Below are 20,311 nucleotides of genomic sequence, written 5' to 3' on the forward strand. Positions count from 1 at the left end.
AAATATATTGTTAGTTACTATGAAATTATCACATTTAATTATTGTATATAACATAATGATATTATTATATAATGTTATTTTTTTATATACAAGATATTTTTTGAATAAATAGCATATTTCCAACATTCTTTCTCATCCAGGTAAGAAAAAAGATTTAAAAAGTCTTACATATGACTTAATGGTGTCCCATATTTTTTTAAATTTTTTTCATTTTTAAATCAGCACTCAAAACTTTCCTTATATCAGTCCAGAGGCCTCACAGGGCAGAAGGCTTCCCTTTCCCCTAAGTTGACTTGGCTGTACAGAGAGGCCGGTACCTGCCCCTGCAGCCAGGGCACTTGGGGGGGGTTGGCACCAAAGGACAGCACTCCTGGGCAGGGGCTTGCCTGAGTCCATGGCAGTACCTGAGAGCCTGTGCAGTGCTCTGGGGTACAGGTGCTTTGCAATGGCTCTGGGAAGGAGCTGTACCAAGATTGGCTACAATTTTTGCTCTAGTTTATTCCCTGTGTGTGACAGTAATCATGAGCATCTGGATCTATAAAATCATGATAAAATTTGCATACTGAAGTAGAGCATGGTAAGAAATGTGGAAGGAAAAAGCTTGGTTTCAACCTGAGGACTCCATGTTTCATTTTGTCTTTAGCATCATGTAAGGGTAAGGCTGATCAGCAAATTTCAAAAGCAGTATACCTGTGGTAAGATCAGCATTATTCTATTAAGTGTCAGCTTTATGCTACTGAGTGTCTCCCAGTGCTTCTTCTACAGACTCCTATTTCCTTGAGCAGAAGGAAACTCCAGTCCTGTAAGAAAAAAGTAGAATTTCCGTTCCTTGGGGTATTTGGGCTGAGTTGCTAGGTGAAGTCTTAGTTGTGGAATAAAGGTCAACAAACAAGATAGAATGGAGCTACTTAGGAAAAATAAAACAAAGCTGTTCTCTGATGAAACATTTTTTCAGAAGTCAGCATTGTGAGGATTCACATGGGAGTCCTTTTATTTGCTGCACTTACTTTCTCTCTGTAGCTGATGGTTGTAGCATTAGTCATAACACTTTACCTACTGACTTTTACAGGTTACAGGAACTTGCTGGCATTCTTCTGTAGTTGCCAATGTTGTGCTAGGTTTTAATTACAAATACCTAGAAATTCTGGTAAAGCACAAAGGGCAGCAGTAAAATGGAAAGACTCATTTGTTTAAAAGAGTACAAGTCTGAAACTGCCTTTGAGCATACAGATTGACATTGTCTAAACTGCCAAGTTTTCTTACTTTTCTCTAGCTCAGTTTTCATATGAGCTGCTAAATGTAAACCATACTAACTCTGCAGGCAGAAAAATCTGGATTTTTTTCTTTGATGAAAAGAGAATAGAATAGAAAAAAAAGGTCTATTTTGTTTAATTGTATTTATCACAGATTTCTTTCTCTACCTGCAGGGTCTTAAGGGTTACCCAGGACTGCAAGGGCCACGGGGTGAGCAGGTAAGGGATGCAAGCACAGAGCCCTGTGCTCTGCAGATGAACCATTAGGGTAGGGGAACGTATAATCCATTAGAAGTGTTCAGTATAAGCAAGCTGTGTAAACTGCTTAAGGAAATATTGGACAAGTTTTGAGCAAGAATTCAGACTGTGTTGAGATCAGTGTGGTAAAAATGACTGTAATCTATCAGTGAGATAGAGATAACTAGTGAGGGAAAAACAAGCTGATTCTTTACATCATAAGAAGGTGGAGAGAATTGTATGCATTCATGATTTATCCAGTGCTATATTGGCCTGATTCTGGAAGAAAGAAACCACAAATTGGCTTTGTAAGGACACGAGAATTCTTTAGTGGTAAGTTTAATGTATTTGTTTCAAATACATCTAGGACCAGTGCAATTACCTCATTGCCTCCTATAGCCCTCCTGAATTATTTTTGAATTATGAAAATAAAGTATCCACTGTTGTATTTCACAAAATCTCAGATAGTTTTTAAAGGATATGTGACTGAAATTGGCAGAGTTACTTATGTGTGATGAGTCAATTTTTGGGTGTTCTGTGTAGCTTGCTTAAAGAGTAATTTTTCCGTGTGCTTAAGCTGTGTCATACGACTAGATGTTAAAAGAGAAATGATAGAACAGACTCCAAACCATGACATTAAACATGTTTGTTGTTTATTTTCCTTTTCTTTCTTCCTTTTCCACTTAGGGAATTCCAGGAATGGCTGGCAATATTGGGGCAGTTGGTTACCCTGGCAGGCAGGTGCAGTAACTATTCAAATGCCTTTGCATTATAATTTTTGTTTTTCTCAATTATTCTTTTCAAAAGTACCATATCTAACTCTTTTGAAACTACTGGTTGTAAAAATGTATTTGTTTACGTCCTATCTTTTTTCTTTGAAACAAACCTCTTTCTCTGGTAGTGCCTTGGAGGGAATGTTGCGTGTCGTGGCTTTTAAACTTGGATGTGTTAGATGCAGTAATGTTGCTCCTTTCTGAAGTATATAAATGGCATTACCAAAGAACTGAATGTTTGAATACTTTACACTCCCTTCATAAAACTCATGTGGTTCTGTGTGGTCTATCTTCTTTGTTTATCTATCTCTGGACTTTCAAGTCCAGAGGCAGTAAGAAATTACTTGTTCCTCCTGATTTTTCACCAATGTGTTTATTTCACTGCTGAAACTGTTTCTTCAGTCCATTAGGGAAGGGGAACTTTAAAAATTTGATGGTTTTTTTCCCACTGGGATATTCTAGGACAACCAATAAAGCCAGAAAGCAGCCTTCTTTAAACAGAAGTACTTATATAAATATTGATTTATGTATAAAGTAACAGATACCTCAGTACAGTAATACAAATAAGATAAAAAGTAGAAATGCTCAGCATCTTCCTTTTGTAAAGGTATGTGAGCCAATTGACAACAACTGATTTTGTGGTTTTGTATCTGCTTAAAGGGTGAATTTCACCAATACTTCAGTGTTTTGTTGAATTAAGTTTGTAGTGGCTATATATTTCCAAGTTCCATTACAATATTTTGTAGAGAGTAATGGATGATAACATTTTTTGTGTTCAATCACATAAAATGTTCAGAGCATTTGGACCACATATGCAATTCTGACACTAGCTTGAATGTAATTGAAATGCGTCCAAATACAAAAGCTCATAAAAAATCCTGTGACAATATGTCACTCTAATGCCTGATCACTGTATCTGGAAAAAAAAATTTCTCCCAGAAGAAATAATTTTAATGTAATGGAAGTTTCAGTCATGATCTGTGTTTCAGCCATACACTAATGGGAGACCTTTGTGAACATGGTCCCAGGGGACTACTTGATGACACCTTCTTCAATCTTAAAAATTTCAAGAATGTGTTGCCAGTCTACAGTTAACAAGTGCTGTTACAGTTCTTTTACATGGAGCATATCTGGTTGTTTAAAATTAATTACAGCTCTCTCTTTTTGTAACAGGGCCTCGCTGGACCAGAAGGTAACCCAGGTCCTAAAGGAGTCAGAGTAAGTAAGCATCTTAAGCATTTTGATATCCATGTCTAGTTTTACCCATACATTAGGTAAGAAAGGGGATGAGGAATTTAATTCAACTGTGCTAGAGTATACCTGCCGAACCACACTGCCTTTATAGACCCTACAAATGAGAAAACTCATTTCAAAATATGTGCAAGAGTTAATTTTTTTCCATGGTGAGCAGCACAGAGCAGTTTTCCATTGTTGCCCTTCCTCTCACTTGCATGCAGGAGAGAAAAGAAAGCCATGCTGGGTGTGAGGGCTGAGTGGATGTTTCAGGCCTGAAGCATTATTTCCATAATGGAGGCTGTCAAGATGGGAGACAGATCTGACATTTGCAGTCTGTAACAACTGCAGAAGTAGATAAAGGGAAACAGTCTTGTCACATAAAAACCATGAAAGGGATCTTGAGATTTTAGAATGATTCAGTCATAGTTATATGCATCCCAGGCACTGAAGGTTCTTAATGCTGCATACATTCAAGGTTTGGTTTTGGTTAATTATTCTTGGAAGCAAAACAGATTGGTTTTTATTCTTGGCTGTTTTGGAGTTTTCTCTCTGTGCCTTTTATCATGGTCTTTCTTGGTGGTTTGGGTTTTTTTGAGGGTTGTGGGTTTGTTGGTTTTTGTTTTGGTTTGGTTTTTTTGGATGGGTGCTGTGTAATTTAGTTTATTTAGTTTTCTTTGAATAGGCACATGAGCATGCCTACACATGCTTGTGCACGGATAAGTATTTCTTCAGACTGACTCTCACCATCAAGCAGAAGGCACAGGTTTCCAGAAACCTTTATGTTGCTGGTTGCATCTGGGATTGGAAGGAGGCTTTTGGTGGGTGTTTTCAGGCCTTCAGCTCATGTACAGGTTGCTCAGCAGTGTATGGTGTTCTCAAGTATCAATTAATCATCTTACTGTGTTGCAAGAGTTACTTTTGTTTTGTTTTTTTTTTTAGTGTGGTTACTAGAAGCCTTTACCTTCAGCAGCTTCTCAAACACATGTCTGGGGGTTTTGGAATTTTTTTATTTTTTTTTTTTATGCCACTTTTGATTACAGTGATGGGAAAAATTAGTTTGGCAGGATCAAGTGCCAACAGATAGTGCACCCTCAGGGATTGCTTCCTTTATGTTTCTTCAGTTTATTTTTGCTCAGATTCTCATCTGCATTTTGACTTGTTCTCCCTTCAATGAACAAGACATAAGTGATCCCAGTCACTTCCCTAAAAGTTCCTGCTTCTCTGTTTACACAAAGCTAAAAGTGGGCAATGTGTGAGTAATTTAGGGGAAAACACCTCAAGGCTAAATCTTGTGTATGAATTCTAAAAGTAACTTCCAGTAAAAATGATGACACAGCCCTCCTGACACGTACTGCTGTGCCATGGAGGTGTACAGCAATGGGATGTGAAGTATCTTTAGAGCTTTAGGTTTCAAATATTCCTGTAATCAAACTGTGCTCTGCTTCTCAGCTGTTTTAAGTAACTGTAGAAAGTAGAGGTGCCTTTGTTTTCCTTACTCCCTTAGGTCTGGATGACAAGGTAGGTACCATCTTCCATAATTAAAAAAAAAAAGATCAACCTCCAAGAAATTAAATCCTAGTCACATTTAAATTTCTGGAGCTTCACTGGTAGTTTCAAATGAGCCTGAATTTAATCCTTGCGTCTTGAACCCTAGCTGGCCAGTACTGAGGGACAAGCAGCCTTGAAATCAAGCACTTTTCTTACATTTTAGGGTTTCATTGGACCTCCAGGTGTGGCAGGACAACCAGGACCTGAAGGAGAAAGGGTAGGCCTAATGGAACATTACTGAAATGTTGATGTTTGTGTGGTAATGTAATACATGTTAGAATGGGGGGAAATGTACAAGGTTTAACCATTCATTTGTTCTTTGGTTTTTTTTGGTTAAAAGCAAAACTGATTTGGAGAAAATAAGATGACTAGGACATACCCAATTAGTCTAATCAATGAAATGCCTTGGTGCTCAAGTAAAATGGGGAGCAGCTGCAATATATTGTTTTACTTTAATCTACAGCTGCAAGGATTAGGGTTATTTTTTTTCTTCAGCAAAGTGTGAATGAATACTTTTCATTTAAGCAGTTTCGTTTGGACAATAACTAATATTTTCTCTTGTTGGATGGTCTTTTCAGCAGAACCAGCCATGGAAGTGTTAATCTCTATCACTCTGCTTGAGCCTTTTCTTATTGCACTTGAGCCAGCAGGCTGTCTGGGCATGTAGCGTGATGGAAGCAGTACAAGGCCCTTTTTCACAATTGTTCTGCTATTGCCACAGGAAAGACAGACAAAGTTTGTCTTTCTGCTCCAGGACATTGGCTCTGTGACACTTTGCTCAAATACTTTTTGTAATTTTTTTTAATGGTTCTCCTCTCACTCTGTTTTTTCCGATCAAATGCAGGTTTAATTACTTGAATTTAAGTATTGAAGAAATCTATTTATGAAGTGTTATTTCTTTCTTAGGGTATCCCAGGCCTCCGTGGAAAAAGAGGTCCTAAAGGGAGACAGGTAAAGATTCTAATACTTGTTACAATTCCTGCTGCCAGTGTAAATTCACCTGGAATTAACTCTGTAGCTTTAATCAGCTGAAAAAAATGTTAGTTTTATTTTTGTCCATAAATAACTTTCTATCACTTTCAGTTAGTACTTTTCAGAGCTGCAGATTGTGTGCAGGTTATAAGCACTAAAGTGTGGAAGACAGCACTGTGAGCTTTGTGGCAGGTTACTGATATCAGCTAGGAGGAGGATTAGAAGGTGACAGAAACACACAAATATATTGTGTAAAATTGGTGTTAGCATGAGGTGCAGATATGATGCAAGCTTCATAAGTCTGATGTTGGCTTGGATGAAAATCAGCTTCTTCTAATGTCTGATATTTCTGGACTGTAGTAAATTAAAGTTGTCCTCTTCTTAACATGTATTTCTACAGCTGAGAATAAACACAAATCTGCCAAGTACCCATTATCGGGTTTACATATTTCCTGTGGTGTGTCTTCCATGTCAAATGTTTTGTTTTCTGTTGCAACCATATTATTTTAGGTCTTTGAAGCTATCCAGGAGTTTCCAGTTTTAACTTTCTTGTGGTTTGAGATTGGAAAACACCATAGGGCTCTCCAGCTGTGCAGTCAGTTGTGCTCAGCAGTTCAGCTGATTTTCATCTACCACGTTGAACAAATTTGTCCAGCAGTAGTATGATGATCATCATTTGGCCCTTGATCTATGCTATGGAAGTTGTAGAGGATTCTTTAATTGTGTTTTGTTTTCTGTGTAATCAGCCAAAAAAGTCACTAGCCTACAAGAATTGCTTTGATATAAAGAAAGGCAAGCAAAATTAAATTAGGTCTACAGACTGCTCTTTCTGGAGCTGCCATGAGACCATATTGCAGTTTGCATATAATCTGGGTGAAATGCTGCTCTCTGCATCTGAGTGTTGGGTGAGCAGGGCCCTGTGCCATCAGTCCCTTGGCAGTGTCTTGTGCCCCTGAGGCACAGGCAGCATTTAAAGAGGAGAAGAACCTGGATGGGAATCAAAGGCTGGTGTTCAGTGTGAATTGGAAGCTGAGGTGACAGCAGTGTGCACTGGAGCACATTTTGCCATCTGCCATCAGTCTCTGTGGCAGGTTTCAGTGACACTTCTGCCTGCCAGTGCAGTGGTTCATGTAGGATTTGTCCCAGTCCATAGCAGTCTGTTGGTGCTGTGGTCAGCAGTTATTTTCCATTTAGAGTAAGAGCAGAGCTTCTGTCAGTACCAGACTATGTTCTGTAAGGACTTTTGCTTGCATAAATCTGCTCAGAGAGGATTCACATAGGTGGCAGAGCACCTGTGCAGAATGTCTGTGATTACTTTCATTTAGTACTGATTTCTTTGTAATGTCATTAATTCCCTCAATCCCAAGATTCATTCCAATTCCTATCTATGATCTATAAAGTACTTATTTGAGTAAAGGCTACTAATGTGAGACCAGCCAGGAGAGAAATCACATGGGAACCTGGCTTGAAGCACTTTGCTGGATCACATGCCTAGAGAAGGCATGTTATTTTAACCCCCAAAACAAAGATAGCTGTAATGACAAAGTTTTTTGGCACAGTGCCCTAGAGTTAACAATGCTTTGGGGTAGGGCACTGTCACTAAAAGAAATTCGGCATGGGAATTCTACAGTGCCTGAAGCCAGGATCCTCACCTTTTGTTCTAGGGTACAACTTATTTTTTTGGACAAAACTGTCCCTAATAATACTTGAGAAAATAAAAACCCTGTCTGGCAGGGTTTTTTGAAAGACATGAGATCAGAAGTATAATCTCATTTTTGGAAAGCATTTTTTAAGTATAGAAGTGGATCATACAAGGGATTGTAAACACTTTTAATTGACAAAATGCTGCTACTTAGTAGGTTTGATGAACAGTTGTTCATATTTGTAATATTTTTGGCGTATTTGAAGGGGAACAAAATATTCAATTGCCTGAATCTATAGAGTGAGGATTTGTTTTAATTTTATATTTGTTTTGCATACAATATCATTTAAAAAAAATATTTCATGGTAGAATTATATGTGTTCAATTTCTTTCTGTTGGCTAGCTCTGCAGTATTTCTAATTCATTTTCTGTCCTGTTAGCATGATGCATTTTGCTTTTATTTGGGGGAAGATTTTTACATAGTTTTCTTCTATCTGTGATTAGTTAAAATCAGTTGTCAATGAGTCAGAACACACCTTGTAAATTTTACCAAGAATTCAGTAATCAAGTCCACTGTAACTGTAAAAACAGTTCAGGTTCTGTTTTATATTAAAGTTATGAATAATCGTCCTTTGTATGCTTAGTAATAATGGTAAACGATAATATTGATTAAATAAAACAGTTGTTGCACAGTAGTTTTATTATATTGCTTCCAGTTTTATACTTTTGTGGCTGTTCATTTTGCTTTCATTTTTCTACTTACTAAGATAGATTTTTCAGTATCAGTTCAAAAACACAAGCTGTTGAGAATGTGATAATAATGACTGTGGGTGATCTGTCACTTCTGTAACCCTTGCTGTGCTGGGATTGTGCTGTATCATTTGTGATTCAGTGTGGTTGGTAAAACTGTCCCACAGCATGCTTCATGTCCCCTTTGAGGCCTCATTTGTAGTTTCAAAAAATCTACATGTGTTATGACAATTCTGCCTCTTCCAACATCTGCCAATGGTAGGCAGTACAACCCAAATATGCTGTTTAGGAAAGGGTCATAAATTAATCTTTGGCTTCATCCTCTTAGTTCACTTAGGTCACTTTTAACAACAGTCACTCTCAAATGTCCATTTTACATATGTAAAATTTTACACACATTTTCACAGCTAGGAAAAAAAAAGTCCAATGATGTACAACCTCTTCAGAATCAATTAAATCTGCTTTATTGACCATTTCCTAAGAACCTCTACTTTTTAAATTATAAGGTGGCAAAAATTTGAGGACCTGTATGATCAGGTCTTACAGTTACAGCTATAGATTCTTATTTGTGAGTTCTGTGATCAGATGCTGAACAAAAAATTCATAGTAGTGAGAGGAATTCCTGTATTTAGCTTTTCTGAATTAATAGGAGAAAGTAGAAACAATCTCCACCTAAAATCAGCCCAAAAGATGCTACAAAAGGCTGTCTCAGATTACTTCACATTATCATTCATGATGATGAGAATTAATAGCTATTTAGTTGCTTCAACATATTTTGGCCGTGTGCATGCATGTATATGTATATGCATAAAATGTTGCCTTGCTTTTTATAAAATTTTGGCTTGTTACTAAAGCTAAATATGGCTTAACTACTATCAACTACTTTGATTTATTATATGATTTTTCCATCTCCTTGACACAGTTTTACATTCTCTGTCTGACTACTGTTGGAATACTGTTTTATGGTGATGTACATCCCCCAATCCATTGAGGATAGACACTGCTGCAGCAAGTGCTGGGCTGGGCAGCTGTGTGGATGCCCTCTGAACAAAGCAGCTTTAAAAGGCCAAATGAGCTGTGCCTTGGAGCTGCAGCAGGTTTGAACATGGTCTCACTGAGGGGAAAGGTTAATGCCTCCAAGTGCTGTTCCTGACACACATGGAGGGGGAAAAAGATTCTGAAACACTGAAAGCACAAAGAGCATTTCACATATTTTTGTGTTATTTTATTTTATTGTTAAGGATGAGATTCTACCCTTACTCCCCGCTAAAAACCCAAACAAAAATGAAATAACTTTTCCCCCAGCAACTTATATGCTTCTGCAGTGGGCAACATCTGAAAGAAGTAAAGCAATTTTCAAAACTCTGACAGGAAGGACAGAAGATTAGAGCCAGTAAAGTGGTGGAATTCCATTCCATTTTCTTTCTGAAGCAAGAAATGGAAATTCTGTTTTAAGCTTCAATGCTTGACTTGGCAAATCAAATTTCTTTCCTATTCTGATAATCTAGTCTCTGAAGTCAAAACTCTCATAAAATAAATGAGGCTTTACTATGTCATGAGTTACTGTTTCGGTGTCTAGATGCAGACTCAGGGAAGTGTTTGCATCAGTTAAATGAGAATTCTGATTTCTAATGAATAGGAGATCTCATACTGAGATGCTAACCATTAGTATTTGGGGATGAGTTAAGGAAAGGACAAATGTTTTAGGGAATCTTGAAGCAAACAGGAAAAAAAAAAGAGTTAAGAAATAGGAAAACAGGCTCCAAGAAAACAATTCAAGTAATACTTGTTTAATATTGCTCTGAAAGTAATTCAATTGTTTGCTTTTTCCATGTGTTTGCATTGTATATAGTTTTATCATCTTGGCTTTATGACTTTAGGAGGCAAACAAATATCACTGTTCTGTTCATTTGAACTGTGTAGCTGAAACTTACTGCTTTTCCCATTCCTCCATCACACTCCCTCAATCTATTTATGATGACTTAATTCTCCAAATCTATAGGGACTCAGTGTTCAGACCACCTTTCATGTCTTGAATAATGAAGAACAGGTATTTTCTATTCTGCTTTAGGGTTTTCCAGGTGACTTTGGAAATAGAGGCCCCCCTGGTCCAGATGGAAGTCCTGTAAGTATTGAATTGTGTGTTGATTAACATGATAAAATTTGTAAAACTCAATGTTAACTCCCCTCCAAAATTAAAGGATACTTTGCTTCTAAAGAAATGTCTGAAAGCCACAGGAAAATTTTGAACTTTTAAATTTCCCATGGCAATTGGTAGGAAACTACTATAAGTATAAAAAAGAGGAAGAAAATATTCAGCAAGCTGCAAAGAGAACACATTTTCCACTGCAGCATGTGCTGACTACCTTGAGAATCAGATCTCTTGCTCTGCTCATTCCATGAGTGATGAATGTTCTGTCTTCCAAAGTTCTTGCATTAGATGACTTAGTGTTGTTTTTTTAAACTATTATTCTAAGATCACCTTAACAAAATAGGATTTGGCCTGCATGTAGAACCCCAGCTTTTGTGTGCTTGTGGATTTGATAGTTGATTTCATCCTTTGAGCTGGTACTGAGCACAGTTATGCTAGCCTGTCATTTAGTGCATTGTAATCAGTGCGATAACAGCTTTGTCCCTGGCAGTGTGTGCCCTTGCAGTGTGCTGTCCAGCCTGTGCCACAGTCACATCACTTCACAGGCTGCCCTCAGAGGAGCTTTGCTCTCTTACTCCATTTGTAGGAAACTCTGGCTGCAGACTCCAAACTCAGGTTTCTTTTGGTGTCAGAAACCAGTGAAAGGCTTTGGGCAAGAGAACAGCAATAAGTGCTGGGGAAAAGAGCAGCTGATTTAAACCATTTGGTATTGTTGGGTGCTCCTTTGGAAGCTGCTATCAGTTTGCTTCTAAAGATGTTTCTGATATGGAGCAGAGTCATCAACCAGGCAGTTTCTCTATTTTTGAAGGCCTGCCTTAACACCCATCTTAGAAACTTATTTTAGAAAGCTTACATCTTGAAAACCCACTGAGGGCTTGAGTGTCACCAACTGCTTTGCAAATGATATTAAAAGGTGAGTTCTTCCTTCCCCTCCTCGTACTCCCAAGTCTCCCTCCATTCCTGATAAAGCAGATATTGTCTTTCCACCAGATCTGCAGAACAGTGCTTTAATAGAAACAAGCTCAGAAAGCCTGGATCTGAAATTACAGCCTTGCCCATTACAAAGCAGCCCATTTCACTGCAAGCATTTGCAAACAAGTTCCATCTAATCTGCCAAGACAGCTGCTGATCTTTCTGCTTTCTTTGACAGGCAGCAGCCCCTCTCCCCTCCTCCCCAGGCTCGCCCTGCAGGGCTTGTTCAGGCAAGGGGCCAGTGCTGCAGCTGCAGGGTCTGCAGTGCTAAGGGCATATTTACAGAACCTCTCTGGGAGCTGGCACTGGAGACCAGGGGCTGCCTGGGAGGCCTGTGGCAACAGGAACATGAAGGGAAGACATTTCTTCCCATGTGCTGACTTAACACTAATGGCATTTGTCTCCATGCCTGATTTCTTCTGCTTAATTGGCTAATGCCATCCTTCATTTCCACAGCACCCTCTCCATTCTCTGAGGATGTCAGTCTGCCTTGGAGGATGTTGCTGGAGCATTCAGCTTCCCCTGGGGATAGTTTAGAGCAGGTTGGGGAAAGTGTGAAGGCACCTGAGGAGGGAGGGGAGCACCAAGGTGTCTTCTGGGCCATGTCCAGCAGCCATGACCAGTTGGATAAATTCAGAATGGGCTTAGCTTTGCTTTCATAAAACTTCCCCATGAGTGTCAGCAGGCTCTTGTGGTTGTTATCCAGAGTAGCAGGTCCCAGGTGCTGGCACAGCTTGCATGGGACATGGAGACCTGGAGGACTGCACTGTGTGTTTCACATAGGGCAAAGAGACTTAGCAACTCTTTTCAGCAGTGTTTTAGCCTCTTCTCAGTTTAACTGAGATGGTGTTCTTATTTATTTTTCTAGGGAATCTTAATAAATTTGTTTTTCACCCTTAAAAAGTTGATTTTTCTTCCTTCCACTTTCACTATCATAGTAAAAAAATTTCACATTCCTATATTAACAGCAGAGATGTTCCCATGATGCAAATATCTGGTGATCTCATTCTACAATTCAGGGATTTTACTAAGCATGTTTCTCTATACAGTGATAAGTTGTCAGTCTTTGGAAACTGTAAAAATCAAAACTGATTTGCTTTGTAGGTCACCTTTATCTTAATTCTAGGATTTCTTTTTAAATGGTAAAAATTAGATAATCTAAGATTAACTTTCTTTAAAGGGAGTTGTTGGTGGTGTTGGTCCTCCTGGATTTCCAGGACTAAGAGTAAGTATACTTTTATTATTTGCTTTGAGATGGCTGCATTATAGCACTTGTCTTGTGTGTTTGTGACATAATAAAAACAATTATGAAAATTCAAGGATTTAAACAGCTTTTGTTTTAGATAGCCATGATTTTAAATAGCATCACTATGCAAAACTGCTGTCATGTTGGCAGCATGGAGCACTTCTATACTTGGTGTGGATTTGTATGCTTGTTTCTGACCCAGTGTGTTCAGGTCTTTTATTTGAAATTGATTTGAAACCAACTTTGCTAGTTTATAATTTATTTTACTAAAGGCCAGTGTGAAGGGTGCAATAATCTCAAATATTTTAATGACAGCAGTCCTCATTGGTTCCTGAATATGGCTACCACATTCAAAGCAGAATTAATTTCTAAGAAAAATTACTTTATCATGTTTACAATATCATATTAATTTTTAAAAAATATATGTAGAATAAGGCTGTAATGCTCACTTTGGAGTTGCACACTCTAGTTGTATCTATCAGTTGTGCCAGAGAAGCTCTGAGTCCCACAGAAGGTGGGAAAGACTTTCCTTCTGAGTAGTCTCACTCCCTTATGTTGTTTAATTTGTGTATTTGCTCATAGAGGACCTCTGATTCTTGATGTTGTCTCAGTCATGTCTGGCTACAGGGCCACATTCTTAAAAAGGGAGAAATAGCAAGTGTTTACACTTGAGTTAAGAAAGGCATGATTGTCTGCAGTGATTGCTTTGTGGGTTTTTTGCTATCTGCAGATCTGAAACATTCTTGATAAGTTTATATTTTACAGTGATGGTCATCTTACTTTTCCTTTGAAGTGTGACAGTTGAGTTCAATTGTTACTCTTCCTAATTATGTGTTCATAACAACAAAAAAAATCCTGTAAGTCATCCCTTGCTGTCTGATTAGGATTGTTATGGCATTGCTATAGTGAAAACAAAAGCTTGGTCAAGAAACCTCTGTAGCTTCCAGCCTTCATCATGCAAACATGATTTTCTGTGTGCTTCAGACCAAATGACACACTCATGAGACTGGAGCTTGCACTCTTGAGAATTTGCTTAGAATTGTGCTTGGTTTTCTCTCTTACATGACTGTCTTTGGAATTTAATCTCAAGGACTTTGATAATTGTACAAACGTACTTGAGGTTTTTAAAGAATATGTCACTTCCAAAAAGATTGTTACTGATTATTTTGACTAAAACTTAGCAGTTTAGCCCTACCTAGAGTTTATGAGCATAAATGTTTGCAGGATCAAAGCTACATGTGCCTTCTTGCTGAGTTGCAGTCACGTACAGAGAGATTGTGTCAATTTGTGAAATAGAAAAATAATTATCTATAATCAGTCCAAAGCTTTTGCCACTTGTACATAGATGGAATATAACCATAATGAGAGCTATTTCTTGGGGGAAAAAATGTTTAGATTTGGCATGTTTAGATTTTTGAGCAGCACAGAATTTACAGTTGTTTAGAGTGTGAGCTCCATTTGAGTGCCCTTCTTGTGTTTATGTGTGGGACTCTTTCTCATGGTTCCAGTTTATGAGTTAGTTTGGTTTCCTCTTTCCCAGTCAGATAATTGGAAGAGTTGTGCTCTGCTCCAGAGCTTCTTTACAAGGGACCATTGCACTCTTTAATCTGCAGCAGAGTTTCACTAAGAGCCTGGGGCAGTTTCAGGTGACTCCAGCATCCCTGTTCCTCAGCCACCCCTGCTCTCCAAAGGGGTCTGTGCTCCCTGGCCTCAGCTTTCCCTTGCCCAGGCAGATGCTAATGACCATCCAAAAATGAGCAAAGAGCTACAGCCCTCAATGTTTGCTTTAGAATACTTAGTCAGTAATAACACACTATACTACTACAAGATGCAATATTGTACATGGGATTAAATCTGTTTTTCTGGCAGAAACCAAGAGCATTAATTCAAGTAGCTTGTCCAGCCCAGCTGGTCAATGTCAAGAGTTAGTTGTATTTTTGTCTTTGTTCATGAGAACAATGGCAAAATGAGCAACATCAGCAAGCTGAGTCCAGTAATTCCTTCCATCCATGATTATTTTCAATATACAAAGCTGTTGCCAAGTTCAGAGTTTTGGCTGACTGAATAGTTAGTCTTTCAAAACTTAGCAAGGCCACGAGTTTTAATAAGATGAAGAGTTGTAGAAAATTTACTGCTAGATACCCAAATTAGTTTTTAATTTTTAATTTTTTCTTCCCTTTTAAAAAACCCACTTAATACTAGGAAAACATTAGTCTTCCTTTTCTGGTATTTTATCTTTTTGCCTGGAAAAAACAAGTTGGTTTTAGTTTAACTTGTCACCTAGAAATGTTGGAAAAGGTACACCTTATGTAGCTGCAGGTTTTTTTGATTAGCAAGTTTTGTCCAAAGTGAAAAGAATATCTTAGGTGGAGAATGATTAAAAAACCTGACATACTAACTAATTCAACGCTTGTTCAGTTTTATTTTTGTGTAGTTCCCATTCTTTGCTGTTGATTATGTCACTCAGTGTATCTGGAGACTGTGATAGGTGTTTAATGAACCTGAATGTTGCAAAGCTGTTTTGGAATTCCTTCCTCTTGCTGTTGTAAGCTAAATTTCCCAGCTCAGCATCCCTTTGTGATTTTCTAATCAATGCTGTTGTTACCATAAGTGTGCATTTCAACATTCAGTGTCATGAATGCATAAATGCCTTGCTGAACTAGAATGTGTAGCACAGCTCAGAGACAGCAATGTAAACAATTTCCTTGATCAGCTAGCATGGCAGAATTCATCATTTAAGCAGTCATGGAAAGCTAAAGCAATGTAGAGTGAATGCTCTTGGGAGCTCTACCAAGCACCATTAAGACACTAACTAAGTGATTGGTCTTGCTTTTGCTTCACTGAGCCATAATCTGATGGTGGCTGCAGAGAATGTGGTTGCTAACATTGCTAAAGAGTCTCCAGAGAATAATGAGTGTGTGCTCAACTGGAAGTGCATAGATGTCCATCTCATCTTTTCCATATCACTCTCAGCAAGTGGCAAAAGATTTCTTTATTCATATGTGTGGTTAAATTTCTGCATAGCCATAGAGATATTACATTGTCTTTTTGGTTTTTTTTTCCCCCAAGTTTGAATAGGCAGAAAGCAGGTAAACTTCTCCCTTTGTAGTATAGTCTTAACTATTCTGAGTCAGGTCTTATGTTTAGCTCATGCTTTTTCATTAGTATTATTGCTGTGCTGATCTTTAAACATTCTTAAATTTTGTGACTCACTCCTTTTTTTTCCTGTCATAAAACTGCCTAAATAAATCCCAGAAAGAAGAGCTGTAGTAAGGACTTTAAAGGTACATTAGAACAGAAAAGGTTAGCATGCCCATTGGAACAGGGGTTTGATTCTGCACATGTGGTATTTAGAGTCACATTGCTTTTTTTTCTTTTAACTCATGGAAGTCACTGATGGATAAAAAATTGAGTAAAAGGACCATTTAAAAGACTGCTTTTTATGGCCCTACTCATCATAGAATAATTTCTTTAAGCCAAATTTGATGCCTACAGAGAAGTGCTGTTGTGTAACCCCTAGGACAGCAGTGATGGAAGGCTTCCTTAATTGGCATTGCCTAATACACTGAGATCTTCTCTGGAGTTTATAATCTACAGGAGAAGAGGCAGGTTTGGTTTCTTGTGTTTCTGCTGATGATGTTGGGAACTGTAAACATGGAGGGCCTATGATACCAATACCTTTGTTTTTACCTGAGAAATTAACCTGAAAAATATTTTGATTTCTGTGGTACAGAAATTTTGGTTTTCTGTGGTACAGAAAAATGCCATATTCTGTTAAGAGTCTTTAGGTTACTCCATTTCACCAAATGCAGTCACCTTTCTTGCTGTTTGATAGGGAGACATTGGGCCAGCAGGACCGAGTGGACCATCAGGAATTCCAGGGCCCACGGTATGGTATTCAATCATCCCACATATGCTGCTTTCCAAATTATAGTCAAGCATTGGATTTATGTTTTCTTTACTTTAACAGGGTTTCCCAGGGAGTGTGGGACAGCCTGGAATGAAAGGTGATAAGGTGATTTAAATATTTTCATTATCTTGGAGATACACAGTTCTTTCAGACTCTCTTCATTAAAACTTGAGCATAATGTGCTTGGCAAAGCCTTGCCTTTTTTCTTTTGATTTCTTTTGTCTTCTGACTTTTATTTTTTAAATTTGTGTCAGACTCATGATCTGGTAGTTTAGACAAGGTTTTTTCTGAACAGAACACTAACGACTGAACATAATATGCAAGTCTGTGTCTTTCCTGGAAGAGGTATTTCAGTGCAGCACCTTGCATTGTCAAAAATCTGTGTTAATTTTAAGTAGTGAATATTGAATTAATCTTTCTCTGTTTCTGAAAACTACCCCATTTTAAGCCATACACATATGTCTGTATAAAATTATATATTGTTTAGGGTGAACATGGCCTTGCAGGAGAGCCAGGAGATCAGGGGTACCCAGGAGACAAGGTAAGTTATAACTGCATTGTTTTACAAAATTATCCCATTTCAGCAACTTCATCAGGCTTATGAGTCTCTTAAAATGCAGCAGGTTGGTTCCATAAAAGTAGAATGCAGTAGTAATACTATCTGGATACCACTGTATGAACATATTTTTAAGAAATTCTGTGCTAATTAAAACTCATTTATGGGAGCGTGCACAAAGCCAAGTCAAGAGCACAAGCAGAACTCTGGCAGCTGTGTGTATAGAGATGCATCAAACAAGGATTATGGTGTGGTCTCAGTCTTTCTGAGGAACTGTTGTAAAAGGCATTTTTCCCTTGCCCATTGAGGTTCATCTGCAGCTCACCTGGACCTACTGTGGTTAGCAGCAGCAGAGTCTGCCATGCTCCTTCACATCATCAGACTGAGATAAATAAGGATCTTCTTTCCTGTTTGGCTAGTACATCAGAAGTCGCTAAAATAGCACATCTTGTGAGAACTCTTTTGATGAAAGTTGAATGTTAGAAGATAGTTTTCAACCTGAAGAATTCTTTTGAAGCCTGTTTCAGGTGTCAAAATACAGCAATTTATTGCTTCCAACAATTTTCATGTCTATTTAATAACTTTCTTTTTTCAGGGTGCTCTTGGTTTACCAGGACCTCCAGGGATCAGAGGAAAACCAGGACCTCCAGTAAGTTTACACATCAAATCTTGTTCTCAGTATATCACTGTGTGTTGTTGGTATTTTTACTACTGTTGATATTTGACACTTTTTGTGTGATTGTTATGTTCACAATGCATGTAATCCCTAGAAGTGACCTAATTAAAAATGCATAAGAATAAGGTCTAAGCTGCTTTTATTTCTAGTGACTGGTGTTAATGAGCAAGTCAGATCCTAAAATGTGAAGCTTTATTACCAAGATTAGTATATGTGTCAAATTTTAATAGAGTGCTTAGGATATTAGATATTCTGGGACAATTGCTGTGGGGGGGGAATGGACATGTGGATAATATTTGAAACAAATCCACTGAGAGCTTTGGGAACTTGCAGAAGACCATTTGGACTAGCTGGATTTGCAGGGAATGTGTGAGATCACATTAATAACAGCCAGTAATTTCTCACAGGGATGGGAGTAGTCACAAATTCCTGTATTTACTGATTTTCAGCAGCTTTAAAGGCTTCTGTGCACTGCTGCCACTTCTGCTGGGTTTTTAGATGTTGAGGCAGAAAAGGCAATACTGCACAGAGTTACTTGGCTCTTGCTCACCTGTTTTAGTGCTAATATCTGTCTCTTTTCAGTATTTCATTAAAAGCTGCCAACACTCACTCCACTGTCAATTTTCTAATGTACAATCAGGCCAATAACTGGTGAACATACTTAGATCTCATAAATGTCATGAGCCCTTGAATTCATTAACACTTTCCTTGTCCTGTAGAATTTACAGTATAAACATGAATTCTGCAATAAAATTATGCCTATTTGCTTAAGCTTAGATGGGAAAAGTCATATTTTTTGTTTTCAAGGGTGCAAGAATTTCCTCTTTCAGGATCAGGCTGATTCACATGCTTATCTTTTAAGATAAGCATGTGAATCAGCCTGTTCCTGAAAGAGCTGTGGATTTTAAGCACAACCTTGTGACTTATGTTAAATTAATCTATGAGACCTCAGTCCTGCAAGTAATAGAAATTTACCTTTGTAGAATGAATTTACAATGAAGTCATTCATGTTAAAAATTAGAGAAATGTTTCCCAGGTCAGACCTTAATTTTGCTCAAGTGACATCTACTTACGGTGGCAGAAAGAGTCTGAAAATTTGGAAGAAGATATAACTTCGAGAAATTTGGTCCATTTTTAGATGGGTTGAAATTTGTATATAATGAAGTTACCATTACATGTGGATAGGACCTAATTTTATTGTTATTAATCACAAAACTGCCATTTCTTTGGCTATGATTAGATACTTAAAATATGTAAGTGTGTAAACCAATATCTGGAACAGTTACTTTCTGTATGTTTAAATAATATGTAGTTTTTATTTTGAAAACAGCTATATATTTAATGTGATTTTTATGTGATTCCTCCCAATTTTCTCTGTCCTAAACTATTTTGAATTTTTTTTTTGTTGTGACTTCAAAGAGATATGAAGAACTAGTTTTAATAGTATCCAAAGAGAGGCAGATATAAAATTTACTATTTAGTGAAAAAGTAATCTCAACTTTCTGTTGGCCTTTTTGTTAATAAATTTTTTTAAAATTCTCATAACCATCTGTTATTGAAAGATGAATTATCATCAGAAATCTTAACTGTTTGGATTCTTTTTAAGGGTAAAATTGGAGAACCTGGACCCCGTGGACCATTGGGTCCTCAGGGACCTGAGGTAAGAAATTGCTTGGTAGTGGTAAATTGAATGTTGGTTCTAAATGATGAAAATAAGAGGTAAATGAGTTTGCTCCATAAAAGACTGTTTTCTTAAGTGAATTAGGGAAATCTTCTTATTCAGTCATATTTGATGAATTCATTCTCCTCCATAAAGTACAAAAGATTCCAGCTCATAATTTTTTTCTGCGAAATGTTAATGTGCAGGATCTTTGCATACAAAGTAGTTCTTCATTTGCTCATGTGATTAGGATTTGCTGTCTCTTGAACCCTGTTGTTATGGGGTACACCTGGAGTGAGACTCATGTGATTTCTGAGGCACACTTCCATTTGTAAATATTAAAACATGTTTACAAATGGGATTTTCCATTTTCCAGACCTGGTTGCATATTTATCACTTACAAGACACAGAGGGTAAACCCCAGTCACCTGGGAAGGGTTGCCAAGCAGTTGAATCTGGAAGTGAAGTTTCCTAAGAACTCCTGAGTGCTATGGAAGTCTGTGCAGAAACTCAGTCTCCAAATTGTCCCATGTTGGTGCTTTTCAGCATTTATACCACAGGCTTTAAGGAAAAATGCTGTGGTCTGTACCAAAAAGGCATGTTTATACACAGACACATGTATCTGCTGGAGAGATGAAAGCAGAAATTGTGGATTGTTCTTTCTAATCAGCCTCCTGCAATGAATGTATTTTGGGTTTTGTTTGGTTTGTGGTGGGGTTTCTTTGTTT

General features: G+C 37.8%; 1 protein-coding gene across 1 annotated transcript in view; it reads left to right on the forward strand.

Moving 5' to 3' along the window:
* The window catches only part of COL24A1 (collagen type XXIV alpha 1 chain), a 113,800-nt gene that overhangs the window by 26,928 nt on the left and 66,561 nt on the right, over positions 1-20,311 (forward strand). The window contains exons 8-19 of the mRNA XM_054285494.1: positions 1,428-1,472; positions 2,178-2,231; positions 3,437-3,481; positions 5,211-5,264; positions 5,954-5,998; positions 10,483-10,536; positions 12,716-12,760; positions 16,617-16,670; positions 16,752-16,796; positions 17,179-17,232; positions 17,843-17,896; positions 19,530-19,583. Of these exons, the coding sequence (XP_054141469.1) occupies positions 1,428-1,472; positions 2,178-2,231; positions 3,437-3,481; positions 5,211-5,264; positions 5,954-5,998; positions 10,483-10,536; positions 12,716-12,760; positions 16,617-16,670; positions 16,752-16,796; positions 17,179-17,232; positions 17,843-17,896; positions 19,530-19,583 (603 nt within the window). The remainder of the gene's footprint in view (positions 1-1,427; positions 1,473-2,177; positions 2,232-3,436; positions 3,482-5,210; positions 5,265-5,953; positions 5,999-10,482; positions 10,537-12,715; positions 12,761-16,616; positions 16,671-16,751; positions 16,797-17,178; positions 17,233-17,842; positions 17,897-19,529; positions 19,584-20,311) is intronic.

This window comes from Melozone crissalis, unplaced genomic scaffold (genome assembly GCF_028551555.1).
Source record: "Melozone crissalis strain CALT ecotype California unplaced genomic scaffold, PUWL_Pcris_2 ptg000045l_1, whole genome shotgun sequence".
In the NCBI taxonomy this organism is placed as follows: domain Eukaryota; kingdom Metazoa; phylum Chordata; class Aves; order Passeriformes; family Passerellidae; genus Melozone; species Melozone crissalis.